Genomic DNA, 20,836 nt, shown 5'->3' on the forward strand with positions numbered 1-20,836 from the left:
AGTCTCAACACTGTAAGTATGTACTAGGCAGAAAATAGGCCCTGAAGCTAAACCGATAGAGGAATATGGTAGTCTGGTGGGAGCCTCCAGAAACCCTCTATTTTAGGAATTTTGTGGGAGTCTGTGATTTGTCACAATCCATCTCATATTCCTACTAGAATTTGAAAGTTATTCACCAACTTCCCAACTATTTATATTTCAGCTCCAGGAATTCTTTTTGAAATGAATTTATTTGCATATATTCTTCTAGAGAATATACTAGTGGCTGTTCTTAAATTTTCCCCAGATCATTTCCTCTTTTCTCAAATATTGATTTTTATTTTCCTCAACATAATTTTAGATGGTAATGTCTTTGCAGACGCAATTCACTGTGGTTCAAGGGGCTGGATTCTTGTGCACATTTGTCTCAGTAATGTGATTGCAGAATCACTAACTGGATCTTACTAATATTTGCCTATGATTGTGTCCTAGATGCAAGAAAGGAAGAGTGTGCCTTCTAAATCGGAGGGTCTCCCTTGTGTGCCTCCTTAGCTTACAGTGCCTGCAGGATTAATCTCCAGATGGTTTTGAGTGACTATTTGCATTGTTTGAAAGTGGTTAGAATTAAATATAAATGTTCTTGCCAATATTTCGTGCAGAGAAGAATTAGTTTTTACAGTTTCTTCAGAACTCTCTTGAGCACAAACTCAGGACAGTTCATAGATAGCTATGGTGCTTTCCTCTGGTGCTGTTTTTCTTCTGTTAAGACTGCAGATGGCAGCATGGTACAAAAAGCTTGGCCTCTCTAGTCAGACTGTCTAGATCTGACTCTATCTCTTGCTGCCTGAGCTGAGACCTCTGGGAGCTCACCAATGGGACCTCGGGTACAGGAGCAGTCCTGTTCCAACTTCCTGAACATTATGGTCATTCCTTCTCACCAAAAGGACCTAGTCCCCTTTCTGTAGACATTTGTTCTTAAGGCAACTAGAAGTCTTATAAAAGATCAGATTATTGTCGTTAGCAGTATTTACAGTATCCACAATCTAGAAACATCCTTGTGGTCCCAGCATGAGAATGGATGAGCAAATGGTAGCATGGCCATGGAATGCAAAACTACTCACCTACAAGAGGAAAAATATCTGCTGGTCTGTGTGAGGATGGGGGTTACTCGGAGATGTTGCATTGAGCAAAAGAAGCCAGACATAGATTAGAGCCTACTGCCTGTCTCTTTCTGTGTAAAATTCCCAACAGGCAAAACACCCTTCTGAGGATGGAAATCCAGGCTGTGACTTCCTCTGATGGGAAGGTCTTGACTGGATCGGGAAGACAGAGAACCTTTGGGAGTGAAAGAAAGGTTGTAATTATTGATTGGATATCATTTCTGTCCATGTATATATTTGCCAAAATATGTTGAACCACACGATAAAACTGGGTACTTATTTTATACAAATTGTACTTTAATTTAAAGAAAAGGCAATTCTCTTATCCATTTCATTTTTAATTTTCTAATGACTTATTTTGGGGGGTTGTTCTCAGGATGCGGTGACCATCTGCACCCTGGGAATCGGGACCGCATTTGGAGAGTCCATACTGGACAACACGCCCCGCCATGCAACCATTGTTACCAGAGAGAGCAGTGAGCTCCTCCGCATTGAGCAGGAAGACTTCAAGGCACTATGGGAGGTAAGCCCCAAGGCTTCCTGTCAATTAATGCAGTTTCCAGAGAGAGAGAGAGAGAGAGAGAGAGAGAGAGAGAGAGAGAGAGAGAGAGAGAGAGACCGAGCAAGCGAGCACTGCCGCGTGGATAATGGCGTAACAGTCAAGCCTTAATGTGTGCTGTTCTGAGCTGGTGGATGGAATTTAATTTTCAAAACTTGTTTTTGAAATGAGTGAGTGAAAAAGCCATTTTGACACAAGACATCCTTTTTTTGTTGCTAATTTAGTGCGTGCTCGATTTTCTGTGGTTTGACATACCTTATAATTATTTCTTGAATGACCATAGAGTGTTTTATGAATTTTCCTCTTTCCTATTCCACGGATGTATTCTTAACCAGGGAACAAAATACTTTGACATTTTCTTTTGCATTTTAAAAATCATTATTGACACATTCCCGGAGAAAGTGGAATGAATGGGGTTAACATCTGGTTCATTTAAATGCTTTTAAAAATGATGTGCTCTGTAATAAGGTATGGAAAATGGGGGGCCGTAAAGATGTCTGGTTACTTGCCAACTTCAAAACGCATAGGTGGCACAGCAGTGGATGGATGCCGCTGGTCCTGTTGGCGGTTGCATTTACCGATGCTTCCCAGCTTCCCTCAGGGCACAGTGCTCATTTACAGGAAGTACGAGGAATATATCATCTTACAAGCAGTCATGGCAGATAGCGCGCTCATAAAGACCTGGCCAAGCCTCGCATCCTTTATGCTCCCATTCCCTTTCAGCTCATTTAGCTTTGGATTTTAACTTGTGGTGGCTCCTTGTCTTTGTCCCTGGCTCAGTATGTCCAAGAGTCAACCCCATTGAGCTGGCAGGCTGTGCCACTTGTCCCAGTGTGGCTAAGATTTCAAACTTGATCTAAAAAAGAATTTTGTGTAATCAAGTAGTTTCCCCCAGAGCCAAACAAATGACTGATGCATTGGGGGAGCTAGCCTGCAGGTGGATGAGCGGGTGATGCCCAGCCTTGAAAGTCCTGCAAAGCTTTGGAAGGCCTAGCTGGGGAAGCCTGTTACTTTTATTCTTGGCGGCCGTGAATAAATTGTGGGGTTGCTTGTTTGAAATGTTTCTCTTAGAAAATATTAAAGAGCTCCAACTGCTCTGTAAAGTTCAGAGACAAAGCTCTGGTTTTTAAGAAGGAAAAATGAAAATCAGTTTATGTGAGGTGTGTGGGCGAAGGTATTCTGTCAATCGAAAGGGGCCAGGTTCGAGGCAAATAAGCAAGTCCTTTTTTGTAGTGGGCATTTGGGAAACTGACTTAAGACAGGAAGCCATTCCTAAAGGTACCGCATGCCACGGTAGACACTGTTAGGGGCCAGCCATAGACTGGCTTTGGAGAAATACAGAAAACCACTTATTTCAGTTAGCAGCTGCAGTGTTGTGAAGGAAATTATTGAGAAGTCGCTGCCTACAAACATTAAAACAATGTGCAAGACTGTTCTTCAGACAAAATAATAATACAGTGAACCTTTGCTACTGGCTACGTAGCCCAGCAGTTCACAGGCAGCTGAATTCACTTCATCTGGCTTTTCTTGACATTTCATCCTGAGTCTTCAATGTGTACCTCAAGGGATTTAGTGTCCTGCTACAACCCACAATGCCATTGTGTTCATATAGAGTGAATAGTAGTATCCTGATATCATCTAATAGCCAGTGTATACTTCATGTCTCCCCCAGTTGTTCCAAAAATATGTTTTATAGATGTGCTTTTTAAAAAGCAGGCTCAGGTGAAAACAAAACCAGCGCGCATTATATTTGACTGTAATGCTAAAACTTGCTCTGCTTAGCTTTCTCTGGGTCTCTGTAAGTCTCCTCTCTTTTCTTCCCCTTCTTTGTTTCCATCTCCTCTTCTCACTGACTTCTTTAACAGCCTGGGCAATTTTCTTTTCTTTTTTTTTTTCTTTTTTGGTTTTACGAGACAGGGTTTGTCTGTATTGTTTTGGAGTCTGTCGGTCCAGCCAGGTCTCGAACTCACAGAGATCCACCTGCGTCTGCCTCCTAAGTGCTGGGATTAAAGACGTGCGCCACCACTGCCCGGCCGCCTGGGCAATTTTCTCTCACCCCAGATTAGTCTGACCGTTTCTCATGTTGTCTTCGTTGATGCCTCTACCCAGGTTTTCTGTAAATAGATGCTAGGGCTAAAAGTTAATGCTTTGTTTGTTTCCCGGAAAATGTGGAGGGGTTGCCGATGAATACAGCGGGAGGCTCATAATGGCTGTCCACTGTTGGCAATATTTCTGGGTAGCTTACATCTGCACACCTCTGTTGGTATTCCTCCTAGGGACGAGCATTGTTAAGGACGGGAACTAACCCTGAGGCTGTCACGGCTGCCCCAAAGCTTTCCTTGTGTCTTCCAGCTCTGTGGACCACCCCTCACTGTAGCTTGAGAGCCTGCCGTCTGACCTCTACTCAGTGATTTACCTGTGATGGGGACAAGATCCAGAAAGCCCCTCACAAAGGAAAGGAAGGAGCTTTTAAAAAGTGATATATTTATTTTCATTTTATGAGCATCCATTGGCGTTTTACCTGCATGTATATCTGTATGTAGGTGTCAGACTCTTTGGTATTGGAGTTACAGAAAGTTGAGGACTACCATGTGGGTCCTGGGGTTGAACCCTTATCCTCTGGAAGAACAGATAATGTTCTTAACCACTGAGCCCTCTCTCCAGCTCCCAGGAGGGGGATGTTTTTATCCTGACTTCTTTTATGGGTCAGGGACCGGAAACGTGTTCTTTCCAATTGCTTGCTCATGTGACTAAGCTTGGGGTGCAAGTGAGGTGTTCAATCAGTGCTTAAACCGTGCCTCTCGTGTAGCAGCCTGTTAATGAAGGCTTTATTAAAGGCATCCATGTGCGTGCACAGTGCATGTAATCATGGGAAATCATACACATCTGAAGTGGCTTCTCAGGAAAGCTTACAGGATGCTTGCTTTGAGGCTTATTTATTCAACAAATGCTAAGTAGCTCCCTTGCGTCAGACATCAGTGAGCAAGACTGGCAGGATTCTGTCCTCAGAGCTGGGACTGCCACTTGGCCATTTGGAGGAGTTGGCAAATACGTCAACAATGTAATTTCAGGTTAGGACACGTCTTTTGCTTCTATTCTCTGAATATTGGACTATACCAATGGCATATATAGCACTCACTGAAAGCAAAACATTTGATAACCACCTTTTTTTTCTTGGTTATGTCAAATAATATGTCTTATAATTCAGCCATTCAGCCTTCCATTGTACTGCTAGATGGCTCTGTTAGCAAAATTAAAATCCAGCATCATATTGAAACCCAAGTTGGACTCGTTAGAAAACACGTGAGGAGTGAGTCTGAGGACGCAGGCCGTGGTGTCGCTGACCTGTGAGCCTCAGGGAAGGCATCTGCCAGGCCCAGAGCACAGAGCTGAGGTGGGGTCAAACATTCCAAATCTTAAAAGTGAGGGAACATCGGGGCTGGAGAGATGGCTCAGCAGTTAAGAGCACTGGCTGCTCTTGCAGAGGACCCGGGTTTAATTCCCAATACCCACATGGCAGCTCACAACTGTCTTTAACTCCAGTTCCAAGGCATCTGATACCAATGCACATAAAATAAAAGTTAAGTAAATTTTTAAAAGAAAAAAAAAAGTGAGAGACCCTCGGTTTGGCTCTAAATGTTGCATGTTCTTCCCTCTCATCTGGTCATGGGTGTGTGTGTGGGTGCCACAGGGGTGGTCTATTTTGTGGCGAGACATCTTTTATTTAGCTTGGGGGTCCTTATATTAGCTGTAAACCCCACTCAGAGATGTTGTAGGAACTGAAATTGTGGTTCTTAGTCATCATTGGCTGGCACAGACCGAGAGTGGCTGTGTGAGCAGCTGTGTGAACACTCTGGCATCCCGTTCCTGGGGTTTGAGCAGAGTTGGGGAAGCCCCTCCCCTTCCCAGGTAGAAGGTGAGTTTCCCAGACTCCTGCAGCTATGCATTCTCCACGCTCGTGGGAGCTTCTGGAACCCTGCTTAATTCCAGTGCTTGGACTCCTGGCTTCTTGTGGTCTTCTGTGATCTGAATCAAATAGGCAGCTCGGGGATATTTTTAAAATTGTCCACGATATGACCAGAAACATTTCCCAACATCTAACCAAGGCAACAGCTCAGAAGCTTCTTGTTATCCCTTCTTACATCTTCCTAAGTAAAACTGATTCCTTCTGCTTTCTTCTGATGTTTAGTTTCCAGTTCATGGTTTGATTTGAGGATGTTGAGCTGGCCCACTGGAAAGTCATTCATGCTTTCTTAGCTGAAAGGAATTATGGGAAATTTACTCCAAGCGAGTCAGTAATATCCCTCTTCTCATGTCTCTTTGACATATTAGCCAGGGTCTAAAACACCTGAGTTCCCAGTAATATCTCAGAAGGGAAAGGCAAGCAAAGAGGGATGGTCGGGGTGGAGTGGCTGGAGACAGTGAAATTTCTGAATTTCACCTAGGAGAAAATTAATTTGAAAGTCTTGGGCAGCCATAATTTATAATTTAAACTCCTTGACACCAGTGGCATTTGTAGGCACTGTAAGGAAGCTAAATGGCAAAGCAGTTAAGAGGAGGTCTGGGAATTTAAACCCATTATTAATAGTTGATCCAAGATTAGAGGTGTTTATGATAGATGGTGGCTCTTGGAATAAATATAAAACTGATTTATTATCCAGTTCTATGAATCTCTTAGCTTATACAGCCTGAGAGCTTCTGATGAGAACAGTGGTTCTCAACCTTCCTAACGCTGTGACCCTTTAATACAGTTATTCATGTTGTGCTGACCCCCCAGTCATAACACTGTTCCATTGCTACGTCATAGCTGCAATTTTACTGGTTATGAATTGTAATGTAAATATCTGCATTTTCTGATCACCCTGGGTGACCCCTGTGAAAGGATTCTCTAACCCTAAAGAGGTCACGACCCACAGGTCTCATTTTCCTCTCTATGTTTAATAATGTATTTCCATGAGAATGCTCTGGAGTTTGTCTTGAGATCTTTACAAAGCAGTGAGTGGGTACAGTGTGTTCAGAGAATTGGATGAGAGAGGCTGTCTTGGTGAAATTCAGAAAAGGCATTAGTAGACACCCTAGACCTAGCCATCCACTGCTGTTCCCAGACTTTCAGTTGCATAAACAGCTTTCTGGATTTTTTTTCTTCTAACATGAGTCATATTTGAGCATTTTCAAATAGTATGCATTTATGAATGCATTTTTGAAAATTTAAAGATGTTAATGAAATGATAGCATTTAAAAATAAAAGTGGTATTTTAAAATTATAAATGTAGTCTTCTTGATGGAATTGGCTACTTAGCTGTGATTGTCACCTGCACAGTTGTTGGTACCCTGTCATGATTTTATTCAGCCAGAGGACCGTTTCTGGGAAGCAGTGACTGGCAGGGTTCATCCCCTAAATATTCCTGTAGCTTCAGGAATAGCCCAAATGCTATTTCATGTCTTATGAGATGTACAATTTAAACGGTAAAAATAATTAAGTAGGTCTGGGTGTGGTGGCACATACCTTTAATCCCAGCACTCAGGAGGCAGAGGCAGGCAGATCTGAGTTCAATGCCTTCCCCGGTCTACAGAGTGAGTTCCAGGACAGCCAGGGCTACACAGAGAAACCTTGTCTTGAAAAAACAAACATTAAATAAATAAAAATAAACAAATAGAGGTGTGTTTCCGTCTTAGAAAAATCGATCTGTAATAGGTAATATTTCTCAGAGCCATGAATGCTATTAAAGAAAGGTATTTATTTGTGTCTCTCAATTATAGTTTTGAGTGGTATTTTGTCTAGAAGATTCTACCAGGTATGTTGGCAATTATGAAGAGCTTTTTAGCTATGTTTCTTCACTGCCACCTTTACATTCATAGGGGACAGAGTGATTTTCCATTAATAATTTTTGGAGTCACTGTGAGAATAGGAATTGTTGACATGACAGCAGGTTGGTCTTTGCTGACACATGTTAAAGGCCATAGTGTAACAGTGCCTTCAGGAGGCATCTTCCCCCGCCTGAATCTGCTCCATGCCCCTAGCTGTCTGCCCCTGTCATGAAAATGAAAGCCAGGCACCAAAAACACAGTCTCTGAGAACACAGATGTCAGGAGTCAGCCAGGCAGGTTTCGTGGCTCCATCCAGCGTGTTCACATCAGGTTGTTTTACTTTTGCATTAGTGATTAGTCAGTGGACCAGCATTTTAGATGCTTGTCAGGGACCCAGGAGGCCGCCTGTCCTCAGATCCATACCTTCATCCTAGGTAGCCCTGGCGCCTGGGAGCAGAGCACCCTGCTTCTCTTGGGGTAGAGGCCTGTGCTGACCCTTAGTAACTTTGGATCTTCTACTGTAGGGTTACTTCCCAGGCCAGAAATTTGCATCAAAGGCCCAAGAAAAATACATCCAAAAATAAACATGAAAGCCAAGACTTCATGCCAGGAACTCCAGCCACACACATCCTGTTGGCTGGTTCCCTTGTCTCTCTCCTCGCAGCTCTGATTCTTTTAAACCAAACGGAAGCCTGCTCCAGTGACTTGGACCTGATGCTAGCCCAGAGGTCTCACTCCACAGTCCTCAAGTGTCTCCGTGGAGTGACAGAAGTGATTCAAATTAGAAAGGAAAGGAGTGAAGTTATTAGGAGCGAACTGAAGTTAAAAAAAAAAAAAAGAAGTCTTTTGCTACCTGTGACCAGGCAAGCTTTCCCGGAGAGCCTTCAGCACCGTTTCCTGCCCTTGGACTCAGAGGCTATCCGTAGGATCTGAATAGGGACCTGCAGGGGATGAAGGTGCACTGTGATGTCCAGATAAAGACTGGCTGCTCACTGGAGGTCTGAGAACTTGGACGCATGCTCTACAAGGTCAGAAGGGTGTTTGATTCTTTAGTGAAAGGTGGGAGACTGGGGAAATAGTGCACCTCACAGCTTTTATTTGGCTGGAGGAGCTGCTTTAGGATGTCTCTGGATTTTCTGATTATGTTCTACCAGATCTAAACATGTACCAAGGCACGGCCAAAATTTTATTTCATCTTTGTTTGTGGTGTCTGTGTTAGGAGATGGGGTGAGTGGTGGTTCATCTTTTTTTCTGATGGTCACATGATTTGAATACATTTCTTGGGGTTACAGTTTGTAAGTAGGCAGAATTACATTGTGCATATCAATATTTTATATATACATTTATTTATACTGTGATATATTTGAATGGCATACATTAAAAACAAACCTGGGTAGGAAAACAGATTGAGGCTGGTATTTTGTTCTCTGGATGCCCAGTAGGTATTCTGCCGGTAGATCTCAGATTATTTGAAATGCCTAGTGTTTATGGGAATTCTGTTCCATTATTGATGACGGGAAGCCCCACCAGCTTCCACGTTGTGACCCCGCTGTTTCTCAGAAGTTTCTCAGGGGATCTGAACAGATCAAGGCTTGGCTGGCAGGCACCAGGCACACCCAGATGCTGCTCTGCAGGCCAGTTGGCAGACTGTTGTAACCAACCAGCAGTCATCCTGCCTAGCCTAGGCTCATGCAGATGCTCATCTTGACAATGGGCAACTCTACCTGCGTCTCTTGGGGTTATGCTAACCACTTTGAAATGGTCCGTCACCCTGATCTGTCTCCATGTTGTTGATAGCCCACCTGGCCTTTTTCTGAGAGAACCTCACAGTGGCTCTCCACACTCACTCAGCCAAACCCCTGGGACAGTGAGCCCTTCTAAACATACTCAACTCCCCTCTAAGAAGGGACTGGAACACTCAGAAATTGTACTTGGCTCCCACCAAGTGGAGTTGTAGAATCCACTCCGGCTGTCTGTCGGTGGTTTATAGTGTTATAAAGACAGATAAGCAAAGACAGACTGAAGGAGGCAAACCGAAAAGCACTCTGGGAAAGTGTGCAGAAGGTCACAGAGGAGTGGAGGGAGAGTGATTTCTGCCCGGCGTCTCATTTCTCACCCAGAAGGCTCTGCTTGTGAATTCTTGTGTGGCTAAGTAGGCATTTCTCAGCCTCCCTCAAGCACTGGGACCAGTTAACCAAATGACAGCGTTGGAGTCTGTCTGGTCCCCAGGGACAGGGCAGGTTCCTTCCTCTGAGGTTGTGTCTCTGAGCTTTGGGTTCTGCTTCTCTGTGGGGCCACCAGGCCTCTCAGGACCTCATGGAGGCATCATGTGCTGTGTTTCCAAACACTGGCTTTTGTTTTCTGTTTGAATTCAGTCACCATCAGGATAAATCCACTCTGAGGTTTAATGGTCTCTCAGGCAATAGCAGTTCTAGCTAGAAAAGGTTAAGAACTTGAGTCTTCCAGAATTAACTTGTGAGGACTAGAGGGTTTGTTGAGCTCATTATGTGCAGAAAGTCCTTGGTAACGTGGTGATTTTGCTTCCCACAGGTCCACATTCCACAGTAGGCTTGGGGTACCTGGTCAGAGAACATCTGACATCCAGGAAGGCTGCAGGAAATGGGGTCACAGTGCTGGCCTCTGAGTTCAGGAAGTCTTGTCCCAGCTTGACCTCCCTGACCTCAGTGTTTAGAGCAGTCTAGCCCAAACCAGTAAATGTATGACAGACCTTCTGAGGCCAGTTGTGTGACCTAGTGGTCTGGCCTGAAGTGCTCAACTGTTCTTGACTTAACCCAGCACTGCTGGGCGAGTTTCTGCAGGGGTCTTCAGCCTCCTGGGTCCCTCACTGTGAAATGGAAATCTTCCCTCTTCCATGCTGATTGGGGAGGGCAAGACTGATGCTGATCTATTACTTATGTGTGCGATCTGTTCAGAACATTCGCAAATGAAAGAAGGCAGAACCACAAATGATACAGATGGGGAGGATAAAATATAAGGTAATGGAATGTATCAAAATATATTATTGGGGTGGGAAGAAGAATCCATGGTATCTTCCTGGTTCCACATTAGAATCATCAGTGGAGCTTAAAAAAATATTCCCATGCCCGTGCCTGCCCTAGACTAAAGGAATCTGAAACTCTAGAAAAGGTGGGCCCAGTCCTGTGGTCTCTTAAAGCGCCCCCTGTGTATCTCCCGGCAGGCTCGCCTTTGTACAGAGGGGTTTGCCGGTCCACCGTGCCCTCTGCTCATTTTGGGGTGCCCCTGGCTGGTGTTCTGGCCCAGGGGTCCGTGCTGCGAATGCCCTCTCTTACTGTGTCAGATTTCCTGCGGTCATTTTCCTTCTTCCACACAGACATTCTACTTTCAAACTTAAGGTACACTTAAGTGACAGTGGTGGTCAGTACTTGAGTGAGAACGTGGGGGCTATTCATGAAATACAGGTGCCTATGTGTACAGTTACTGCACATGTGAAAATATGGTGCAAAATCACCCCCCCATGAATTCATACTCTTGTGGCTGTCTGCACAACGATGCCTGTGCGGGTTCACATGGAGCCCCTGGGGAACTCCACAGTATCCCAGAGAGAGGAAAGAAGGAGGCAAGCAGTGTCTAGTGGGATTTATGTGTTCTGAGAACCTTCGACTGTCATTGGTCTGTAGTTTGAGAATTAACGTCTTTAGGAAACATTTATGGAAAAACAATAATGATTTGAAAAGTGTGTACACTTCTAATTCTTGATAAATATGCACTCTTCTACTGAGCTCTATTCTGGTTTAATTGCATTTATTTTCAATGATTTTTGTTCTGTCACCAAAAATATTTTATCATAACTGTTACATCAACCTTGGCCAGTGTGACTGAGGTGTGTGTGTGTGTGTGTGTGTGTGTGTGTGTGTGTGTGTGTATGTGTGTGTGTATGTGTGTGTGTATGCATGTGTATGTAAGTGTGTGTATATGTGTCTATATGTGTGCATGAGTATGTATGTGTGTGTGTATGTGTATGTATGTGTGAGTGTATGGGTTATTATTGAAAAAAAAAAACCTTTCCTTGGCTGTTAGAAAGGCCAGGCTTTCTTATTTATCTTTTTGCTGGCTATGTTGTCTCTTTTTCCTCATGCCATTCAGTTACAAAGTAAAACTTATTTAGCAGTTCATATAGATGCTTTACTTGATCGAGACATTTATACTTGTTAATAATTAATATACTTTTTATTTGAAAATATATTTGGCCTTCGCTCTTCATAATATTTCATGGAAATTAATTTAAAATCCACTAAATTCGATATAAATCTAGCTCTTCTGTTTTGAAACTTACCATCTTCCTTCTGTTCATAGAAGGTTTGAAAAGTCACGTGACATCTGTAGTTAGTAGCAGTACGAGTGAAGTTTAAAAACCTTCCATTGTCTCAAAGCTCTCAAATGTATTCACTGTCAAATGTTCTAAGTTTTTTTCTCCCTTGAGTTTTAGAAAGTAATGTACGATGGCAGAGCTCCTTTAGGCAGAGGCCCCAGGGAGTGGAGTACCATCAGAGCTCGCTGTCTCAGAGTTATGTTAGCAAGGCCACAGGATGAAGGCATGGGGCAGGGTGGGGGCAGGAGTGACCCAACAGTCCAGTTTTCCAGCCCCTCGAAGCTTCAGTCACATCCTTAGTGTGGTTTCCACAATGGGGTATTCCAAGGATCAGGTTTCCTCAAGAATCCCAAACAAAATCCAACTTTTTCTGCATCTCCAAATAGCGGTAAAAGGCAGTGGGTCCCAGCTGGAGCAGACAGATGGTAATACCACAGGGGTGAAATAACTCCAGCAGCCTCTGGAAACTTCCACTTTGCCTCTTCATCTGGGGTCAGCTTACTATAGGCAGAAGACATCTCAAAATATGTCTTTTCATCCTGCTGTGGTCACCATATTGTTGCTGGATTTAGGGGTCACAGCCTATGCTGTGGTCCATGTGGCCACATTGGGAAGAGGGAGAGAGAGGCATTGGTACTTCCCCCGCACTCCGTTGCCCATCCAAGTGCGTCTCTGTGTTTTAAATTTAAATTAAAAATAATTAATCTTCAGGAAAAAAATCATCTCTTCCCCTCCTTGCTGCTCTTGCTCCTCCCCTTTTCCCGTCTCCGTCTTCTCCTCCCCCTTCTTTTTGGTACACTAGGACTTCCGGCTTGCCGGCAGGAGCTGTGTCACCGAGCACACTCTCAGCCCTTCCTATAGCCTCGATCTGGACCCTCTTCTACAACAACATTTTTTAAGCTCTCTCTTCTGGACTTCTGTGTGACGGCTTCTGGTCATCCTTCCTCTAGTGCTTGGGTGGCTATAGATGTCAGTGATTGATAGCGGAAGGCTGATAGTCTAGGTTCTGACTGGTCCCCGTGTGTCATACTCTCCTTCCCAAACATTTTAATAGTAAAACGTTTCACATACATAATGGATAACACTCTTGACAAGATGGTGATTAGTAAATGATAAGTAATAAATTAAAATCCTTGGGCAAAGGCCTGATGATAATAGCTGCCAGTCAGGGCACAGTGGTCTCAGTAGTCGATGCCTTGCTCTAACACATTTGAAGAGAAAATCTTAGCATAGTTGGGAATTGCTCTCCTTAAATTCTCATTTGTTTGTTGCTTCAGACTTTCTTCTCCTTCATCTGAGTCCCTTCTCCAGTCTTTTCTGAGACACCAGACTTATCTTCACCCCTTCAATTCAGGTATTCAGAGAGAGAGAGAGAGAGAGAGAGAGAGAGAGAGAGAGAGAGAGAGAGAGAGAGAGAGAGAGAGAGAGAGAGAGAGAGAGACAACGAGACAGAGAGAGGAGTGAGACCAGCCCACACACAATCAGTCCTAGTTCCTCTGGTCCTGCATCTGTGGATTCAACCAACCATAACAACACAGTCTAGGGGTCCTGAAATGATACAGTCTAGGGATCTGGATCAAGTTCATTTTCTCTGCCAGTTAAAGACTTAAAAAGCAGGAAAAACTGAAGTAGGTAGCAGCAGAGAAACCTCAAGCGCCACAGGCAGCATCAGCAGCTGACAGGAGGTGTTTACTGGGGTGAAAACAGCATGCTAACAGCAGACACACAGAGAGAAAAATCCTCTGCAAGGCAGGCTGAGGGAGCGGGGGACCGGAAGCCAAGTGCCCAGCTCTTCTTGAGAGCAGGACAGGACAGGCGAAGCCTCTGAAGAATTTCCCTCTCCCACTTTAGGGTTGGTCATTTTGAAGACACACAGGATGGTTGATTGGTCTGTGCTGTGTGTCCTGATCTGGCCTTGAACTTGCTGAGCCAGCAGGGGCCATCAGGCTTTTGTCTCAGTCACAAGTTGAGAAGTAGTTGGCCACTTAATATCTAGTCCTGGTCCCTCTCTCTATCTAGTCCTAGTCCCTCTCCCTGTTTGTCTGCCTACCTGGCTCTCCGTATGTTGAAATAGATAATAGAGTGGTCTGAACATGTACAGACTTTCCTGTCATTATTTTTGTAAACAGTACAGTGTAATAACTAGTTAGGAATAATTTACATTCTGTTAGCTATTACAAGTAACGTAGACTTGATTGGCATGGGGGATTAGGCCTGTAATCCAGGAATTTAGGAGGTGAATTTAGTAATTTGGTAGTTTTGAGTTTCAAGTTATCTTCGTCTATACAGTAAGACCCTGTCAGAGAGAGAGAGAGAGAGAGAACAAAATACAAATATAAGTATTTGGGAGGCTGTGCATAGGATTTCCCAAATGCATTTAACCTGAGAGGCTTGGGCGTCTGTGAATGGTAACGTTCAAGAGGGGTCTTGGCACCAGATCTTCACAGGCAGCGAGGTGCCGGGGACGCTGAGCACGGGAAAGCTTGCGTGTGGCAGACTTGCTGACAGTTGACCCTTCGTATTTCAGGTTGGCTTTCCCCCTGCTTCGCACCCTAACTGGTCCCTTTGTGACCGCTGCCTGCTTGTGCGTTCACGGCCTCCTTTGCTGTCCTTCCCAGTACCCTGTCACCTTCCTTCCCCCTCCTCAAGGGCCGGTGCGAAGGAGGCAGCACAGACTGTGGCCTGGGATCCCATGCTGGTGACGTTCCTGACCTTGCTTCTCGTCACGGTGTCCTCAGTGTATCTCTCTAAACCCCTTCGCCATTTGTAATGCACACGTGTAACTGGATGGATTCCAGAAGGAAGGAAGTGTCTCATGTAATCAGCCTAATCAACGCCTCAGCCCGGAGGAAGCAGCCAGCTCTGGTGTGGCGGGGATGGACACACGGACAGCAGGGTTTCCTAAACCCAAGGGGCTTGCTGCTCGGAGGCCATGTTGATACTCCTGGCCCTGAGACTGCAAGTTCCTAAATTTTGCCCTGTGTCTCTTTCCAACGGTCTTGCCCTCTGTTGGCCAATGTGCAGATTTCATCTGTCTAATTCCTGTTAGCGAGTGTTAGCTGAGCATGAGCTGAGGGCCAGAAAGTGAGTGGGTCACTAAGATGCAGTGGTGAACAGCTGGTGGCCTTCCAGCATCCTCTGGGGGAGTCAGCAGTGGGCATGGCCGCTGCAAATCTGACTGGCAGATCGCGACTGCTGTGCACAGACACTAGTACTCCTACTCCTGGGGACATAATCGTCCTGCTGCCGAGAGGCAGAGTGGCCCTGGACTACACGGGCAAGCTGCTGTTGTTTCAACCTCTTTCCAGAGAGAGCTACTTCAGAGACAGCCCCTTATGAGGACTGGAATGATTTTGTTGTTGTTTTTATTATTTTTTGTTTTGTTTTGTTTTGTTTCTTTGAGACAGGATTTCTCTGTGTAGCCCTGGCTGCTGTGGAACTCACTCTGTAAACCAGGTGGCCTCAAATTCAGAGATCCGCCTGCCTCTGCCTCCTGAGTGCTGGGATTAAAGGCGTGTGCAATTGTGCCTGTCAATTTTTTTTAAAGATTTATTATGCTGCCTGCCTGCCTGGGTGGGCAGGCACTCCAGCAAGTGCAAAGAACACCTGCCGCCCCCTGCCCCCCTCACACCCGGCTGGGCACTGTGGAAGTGGCTAGTGGAGTGATGGGAGAGAAAAAAGGGAACAAATAGGTGGTGGAGAATCGGAGGACGAGCAGTCTGTGCTCTGTGAGGTGAGGTGAATCTGGAGACTCAAGGCGGTTGCTGTCCTTGCTCCTGGGGAATAGGTGGATTACACCGCCCGTCGAGAGAGCCAGTAACAAATGTGAGTGCTAGTGGGCCTTAGCCTTCTTCCTTTGAGAAAACCGACCACTGAATGAGTCACTGTGACTCCCAGAGCTGCATCCTAGCCCAGAAGAATGGGAGCATCTGACTGGACATCCTGCTGCGTTTTCTCCTCATCAAGGGCCTAACTGCTAGTCTCTCTAGTTGTGGTGGCGACTGATTCCATGTTGAACTGCAGTTTTACTGTGCTACATCTAACTTTGGCCAGAGGTTTATTTCCTTTGGAAGCTTTGGGTTGAACAAACATTTGAAGACGCCCGTCTGCAGCTACACAGAGTGGGCGGGAAAAGACACCCAGAGACCCCGCCCAGTGTGTGGCCCTGGCAGCATGAGTCACTGTGGAGAGGGGTGGATCTGGAGACAAGAAGGTGGAGAGGAACAGCCTGACATGAGCAGCCTGCAAAGCCTCCTCCACCACGGTGAAGTCCTAGCCCGTGCTGCCATTGAAGGCCATGTTTGGGTCTGTGGCCATGCAGCTGCAGGAGTCTGTGCTGATGTTTATGGCCCATGACACCACCAAAGGCCAGGTGGATGTCCCTGGTCTGGACTGCCTCCTGTTATCGTGTTGTTATCCCTCACTGACTACAACACTTGGGAGAGTTGGCCCTGCCCCTCACTAACTGCACTTGGGAGAGTGGGTCCTGCCCCTCCCTTGGACAACACAGCAGAGCTGGCCCTGGTGGTGTAGATGCGGGGGAGCAGGTGCTGAGGGCATGAGAACCGGAGACCTGGCTCTGCGTCTCGCTGTCTATGGCATTGGGTGAGCTAGCCAGGGAAGTGCTGGAGAGCTTGCCCTGATGGTGAGGATGTGGGGGTCTGGCAGACTGACTAACCCAGCTACCCCCCAGGTCCTGAACCAGCTATGAGCTGACTCACCCTAACATCCGTCCCATCTATGATCTGCTGGAGCAGCTGAAGGGGCTGGTCCTTCAGATCCCAAGCTGCAGGATCTCCATGACACAGGCAGACTACAGGATATCCGGGAGGGGTCCCAGGGAAGGCCCGGTATTGACAGTATAGCAGAAGCCAGCAGCCTTGAACCAGACCAATGGCTCTTGGCAATGAACACTTGCAAGTAAAATATAAGACTAAAGGGTAAATTGTGAGACTCACTGTGTTACACTACAGCTTCCACAGTGAGGTTTTTTTTTTCTTGTAAACGTTATTTTATTTTATTTTGGGGAGGAGATTTCAAGGACAGAGGGTAGATACAAAGGGACAAGGAATGAATGGATTGGGGTGCATGATGTCCACAAAGAATTAATACAAAGTTAAGAAAGAAGATTTATCTGCTGTGTACCTTTTTGCCTGTATGTATGAGTACCACATGTGTGCCTGTGTCCAAAGAGGCCAGGAGAAGGTGTCAGATACTCTGGAGCTGGAGCTGTGAGCCACTGTGTGGGAGCTGGGAACTAACTCAGGTCCTCTGCAAGAACAAGAAGTGCTCTTGACCGCTGAGCCATCTCTCCATCCCCCGACAGGGTGGGTTTTGAAATCCTCCCATCTCCAGGGATCCATCTCAAGTCTTCCAGAGGTCGCATGTCTATTGGCTCTCCCAGTGCAACACACCTATCAGAAGTGTAGCCCAACAGTACTAAAGGTCAGACCCAGGCAGCTGCCCCTGATCCTGTTGCAACTCCTCAACTCCCTTGTCTTCTTTTAACCCAAGAAACACTCCCAGCGCTATCTTCTCTGGCTGTCTCCTCAGGTCCAGGGCAAGAATGATGACACAGGGAGGAACGGTGGCACCTTACCCATGGACTGCCTCTTGGAGGTTTAATTCCCAATGAAATACAAGATGGAAATGAAGCTTTCTCCTGTGGAGAATTTAGCTATATGGTCAAGAAGAGTCCTAAGTAAGACAGGTTACTATGGAAGCCAAGGTTGCTACGGAAGCCAGGGTGTGCTCAGAGAAGGGGGATCAGGAAGGCCAATACCTGCCATTGTTCAAATTCACGGAAAACAAAGGACCTTCTAAACCAGCAAGAATCAAACTAAGGTCCTGAACACAGAAGGCCTGGAGCCAGAGGTCAAATATGGCTACAGAACTGACCCAGAGGGCGCTACAGCCTTGTCTAGATGCATTCTGAAACCAGCTGAACCCAGGGCTTGTACATGTTACATGGACAGCCTCCCACTGAGAAATCCCCTTCGGCTTTGTGTTTTAACTTTTGAAGCTCTGAGATGTAGTCTTTCTTAAGTTACCTATGAACTCACTCTGTAGCCCAGACAGGCCTTGAACTGATGAGGCCTCTGATTGTGTCTCCCAGGCAGCTGGGATCTCAAGGCTGGTCTTTACCAGTTGGTGCTTTTTGCTTGCTGTGAGGTTCCGCTGATACTGGCTGGACAGGAGCTGTCTGTCAGCTCAGGGCCAGAGGTCACAGAAGGTCCAAACTCTCCATGTCACTTCCCACCTTGTGTTTTCCCAGGACTTGGAGATGTAGAAGGAAGGGGAGGCCCTGTAGAGAATCCCACTGAGGAATTGATCAGCCTCAAGCCAAATCTGACTCAAGAACACCATGGTCATTTAGATCTTACGTTTACATGGTGGGTTTGTGTAAGTAACAGAGAATGAACAGTAACAGATGGATTTGACCCACTACCAATTGACCACTGGAAGTATTCTTAATTGTTTAAATGTATCAACTCTTTAATAGTACGTTATTATCAACTTAGTCTTGAGAATAGGCTTGAAATATAAAGATTTCAGCTACAGAAACCTCTGGAATTACCGGGTGGTGGTGGGGTACACCTTTAATCCCAGCACTCGGGAGGCAGAGGCAGGTGGATCTCTGTGAGCTCGAGACTAGCCTAGTCTACAGAGCAAGTTCCAGGACAGGTTCCAAAACAATACAGAGAAACCCTGTCTCGAAAAAACAAAAAAGGAGACGAAGGAGAAGAAGGAGAAGGAGAAGGAGAAGGAGAAGGAGAAGGAGAAGGAGAAGGAGAAGGAGAAGGAGAAGGAGAAGGAGAAGGAGAAGGAGAAGGAGAAGAAGAAGAAGAAGAAGAAGAAGAAGAAGAAGAAGAAGAAGAAGAAGAAGAAGAAGAAGAAGAAGAAGAAGAAAACTCTGGAATGAAAAATCTTTCTGTTGGTTTAGGAAACACTCAAGATTAGATTCAAATGTTCACTTCATGTTTACAGGAAATGCAAATAACTCATTTCATCCCTTGACAGTTTGAAACGGGCACTTTTAATTTTGGGATTTGTGATCCAGAGGGGTGGAGGTGACTTCAGGGCCCAGATGTTTGATCTTTGACTTGGCTCTGTGTGTACACATTTGTCTGATAAGTCCTGTAGCCTTTATTCTAGTCTGATAGGCATCTGTTGCTGCTCTCCTAAGACCAGAAACTATTTTCTGCAGAATCAAAAGGATATAGAGTGGATTAGAGAGCCTGGAAGAATACAGAACCAGTAGAAGTTTAGCATATTCATATAGAATTGTGACTAACACAATGGAAATGGAAAAATAATTGTCACCAGGTTTTAAAGCTTTGACATGGTTATCTCAAAACTTAAAAGAAAACACAACACAATAAAGCAAAGCATTTTTCTTTTCTTTTTTTACTTTTATTGGTTCTTCATGTATTTCACATCATGTTTCAGATCACACTTATCTCCCCACCTCCTCGAATCTGCCCCTTTGCCCCTGCAACCTCCCCACCCCAATAAACCAAATTTAAAAGAAAAACCAAAAAACATACCAAACAAATAACCAAAGCAAAAGTAAAAACAAAAATAACAACAAAAAAAGAAGAATCTTGTTGTGGAAGCTGTATTATGACCCAGTGAGTCACACAGTTACCCTTTAGTCTGCCAAACATTTTTTTTTAAAGACAGGGCCATTTTATGTAGCTCAGGCTAGCCAGGAACTCACAGTCATTCCTGCATCAGTCTTCCGAGTGCTGGATTACAGATGTGAACCTCCGTGCTGGCTGCTCAAAATGACTTTTGGAGTGGAAAGGAAATTATTAGAAAAAAAACTTACTTCCAGAGATCAGTACAAATACTTGAAAGCCAATGTCCATATTGGAAAACATTTGAAGTATTTTTAATGTATGGACCAAGTATCCCAGTGAATGGATGAACCGCCAGGAGCATTTCCCACCCAATTCCAGAGGGACCTGCCAAAAGAAGGGTTTTCAGGATGTGAGGTTTTATGTCCTCACATCTATGTCTTCCACCAAGCTTTCCAGTTAATGATACCAATCAGGCTGACTAGGCAACCTGAGACAGTGATGCTTGAAGAAATCAGTCTTGGGACTGGGAAGATGCGCTGTGGAACAGAGCATTAGCTGCACAAGCATGACTCTCTAGCACCCAAGTAAGAATGGATGTGGCTGCAAGTGTGCCTATAGCCAGGCTGCAATTGTGCCTATAGTCAGGCTGCAAGTGTGCCTATATCCAGGCTGCAAGTGTGCCTATAGTCAGGCTGCAATTGTGCCTATAGTCAGGCTGCAATTGTGTCTATAGTCAGGCTGCAAGTGTGTCTATATCCAGGCTGAAAGTGGCCTACAGCCAGGCTGCAAGTGTGCCTATATCCAGGCTGCAAGTGTGCCTATAGTCAGTCTGCAATTGTGCCTATAGTCAGGCTGCAAGTGTGCCTATATCCAGGCTGCAAGTGTGCCTATAGTCAGTCTGCAATTGTGCCTATAGTCAGGCTGCAAGTGTGCCTATATCCAGGCTGCAAGTGGCCTATAGTCAGGCTGCAAGTGGCCTACAGCCAGGCTGCAAGTGTGCCTATAGTCAGGCTGCAAATGTACCTATAGCCAGGCTGCAAGTTTGCCTACAGCCAGGCCGCAGCACCGTGGGAGACAGAGACAGGAGGATTTCTTGGTCTTTTTGTCTGTCAGTATAGCTCCAGGTACAGGAATACCCCCATCTCAAAAAATAAGGCAGAGGGTGCTTACGGAAGACACCTAACATTTATCTTTGTTCTCTGCACATGTGCATATAGGTACATGAACCTGCATGCAGATGCTCATATACAACACAAACACACAGACACATGCACAAAAAAAAGGAAAAGAAGAAAGAAAAAAGGAAATTAGCCACAATCTCCATGTATCATTCAAAGCAAGAACATTTGTTTTTAGTTTGCTTACCATATCTCTACATGTGTGTTTGTGTGTGTGT

The 20,836-nt window shown here is 45.3% G+C and overlaps 1 protein-coding gene across 3 annotated transcripts in view; it reads left to right on the plus strand.

Annotated features, from left to right (window-relative positions):
• Positions 1-20,836, plus strand: part of Rapgef4 (Rap guanine nucleotide exchange factor 4) — a 299,093-nt gene that overhangs the window by 77,522 nt on the left and 200,735 nt on the right. For 2 of the 3 annotated variants that reach the window (XM_040745573.1, XM_040745574.1), the window contains exon 4: positions 1,516-1,662. In XM_040745573.1, the coding sequence (XP_040601507.1) occupies positions 1,516-1,662 (147 nt within the window). Of the gene's footprint in view, positions 1-1,515; positions 1,663-8,231; positions 8,535-20,836 lie in introns of those variants that run through there. The other variant, XM_040745575.1, reaches the window with a different exon arrangement.

The sequence above is a fragment of the Mesocricetus auratus genome, unplaced genomic scaffold (assembly GCF_017639785.1).
Source record: "Mesocricetus auratus isolate SY011 unplaced genomic scaffold, BCM_Maur_2.0 Super-Scaffold_100004, whole genome shotgun sequence".
Classification (NCBI taxonomy): domain Eukaryota; kingdom Metazoa; phylum Chordata; class Mammalia; order Rodentia; family Cricetidae; genus Mesocricetus; species Mesocricetus auratus.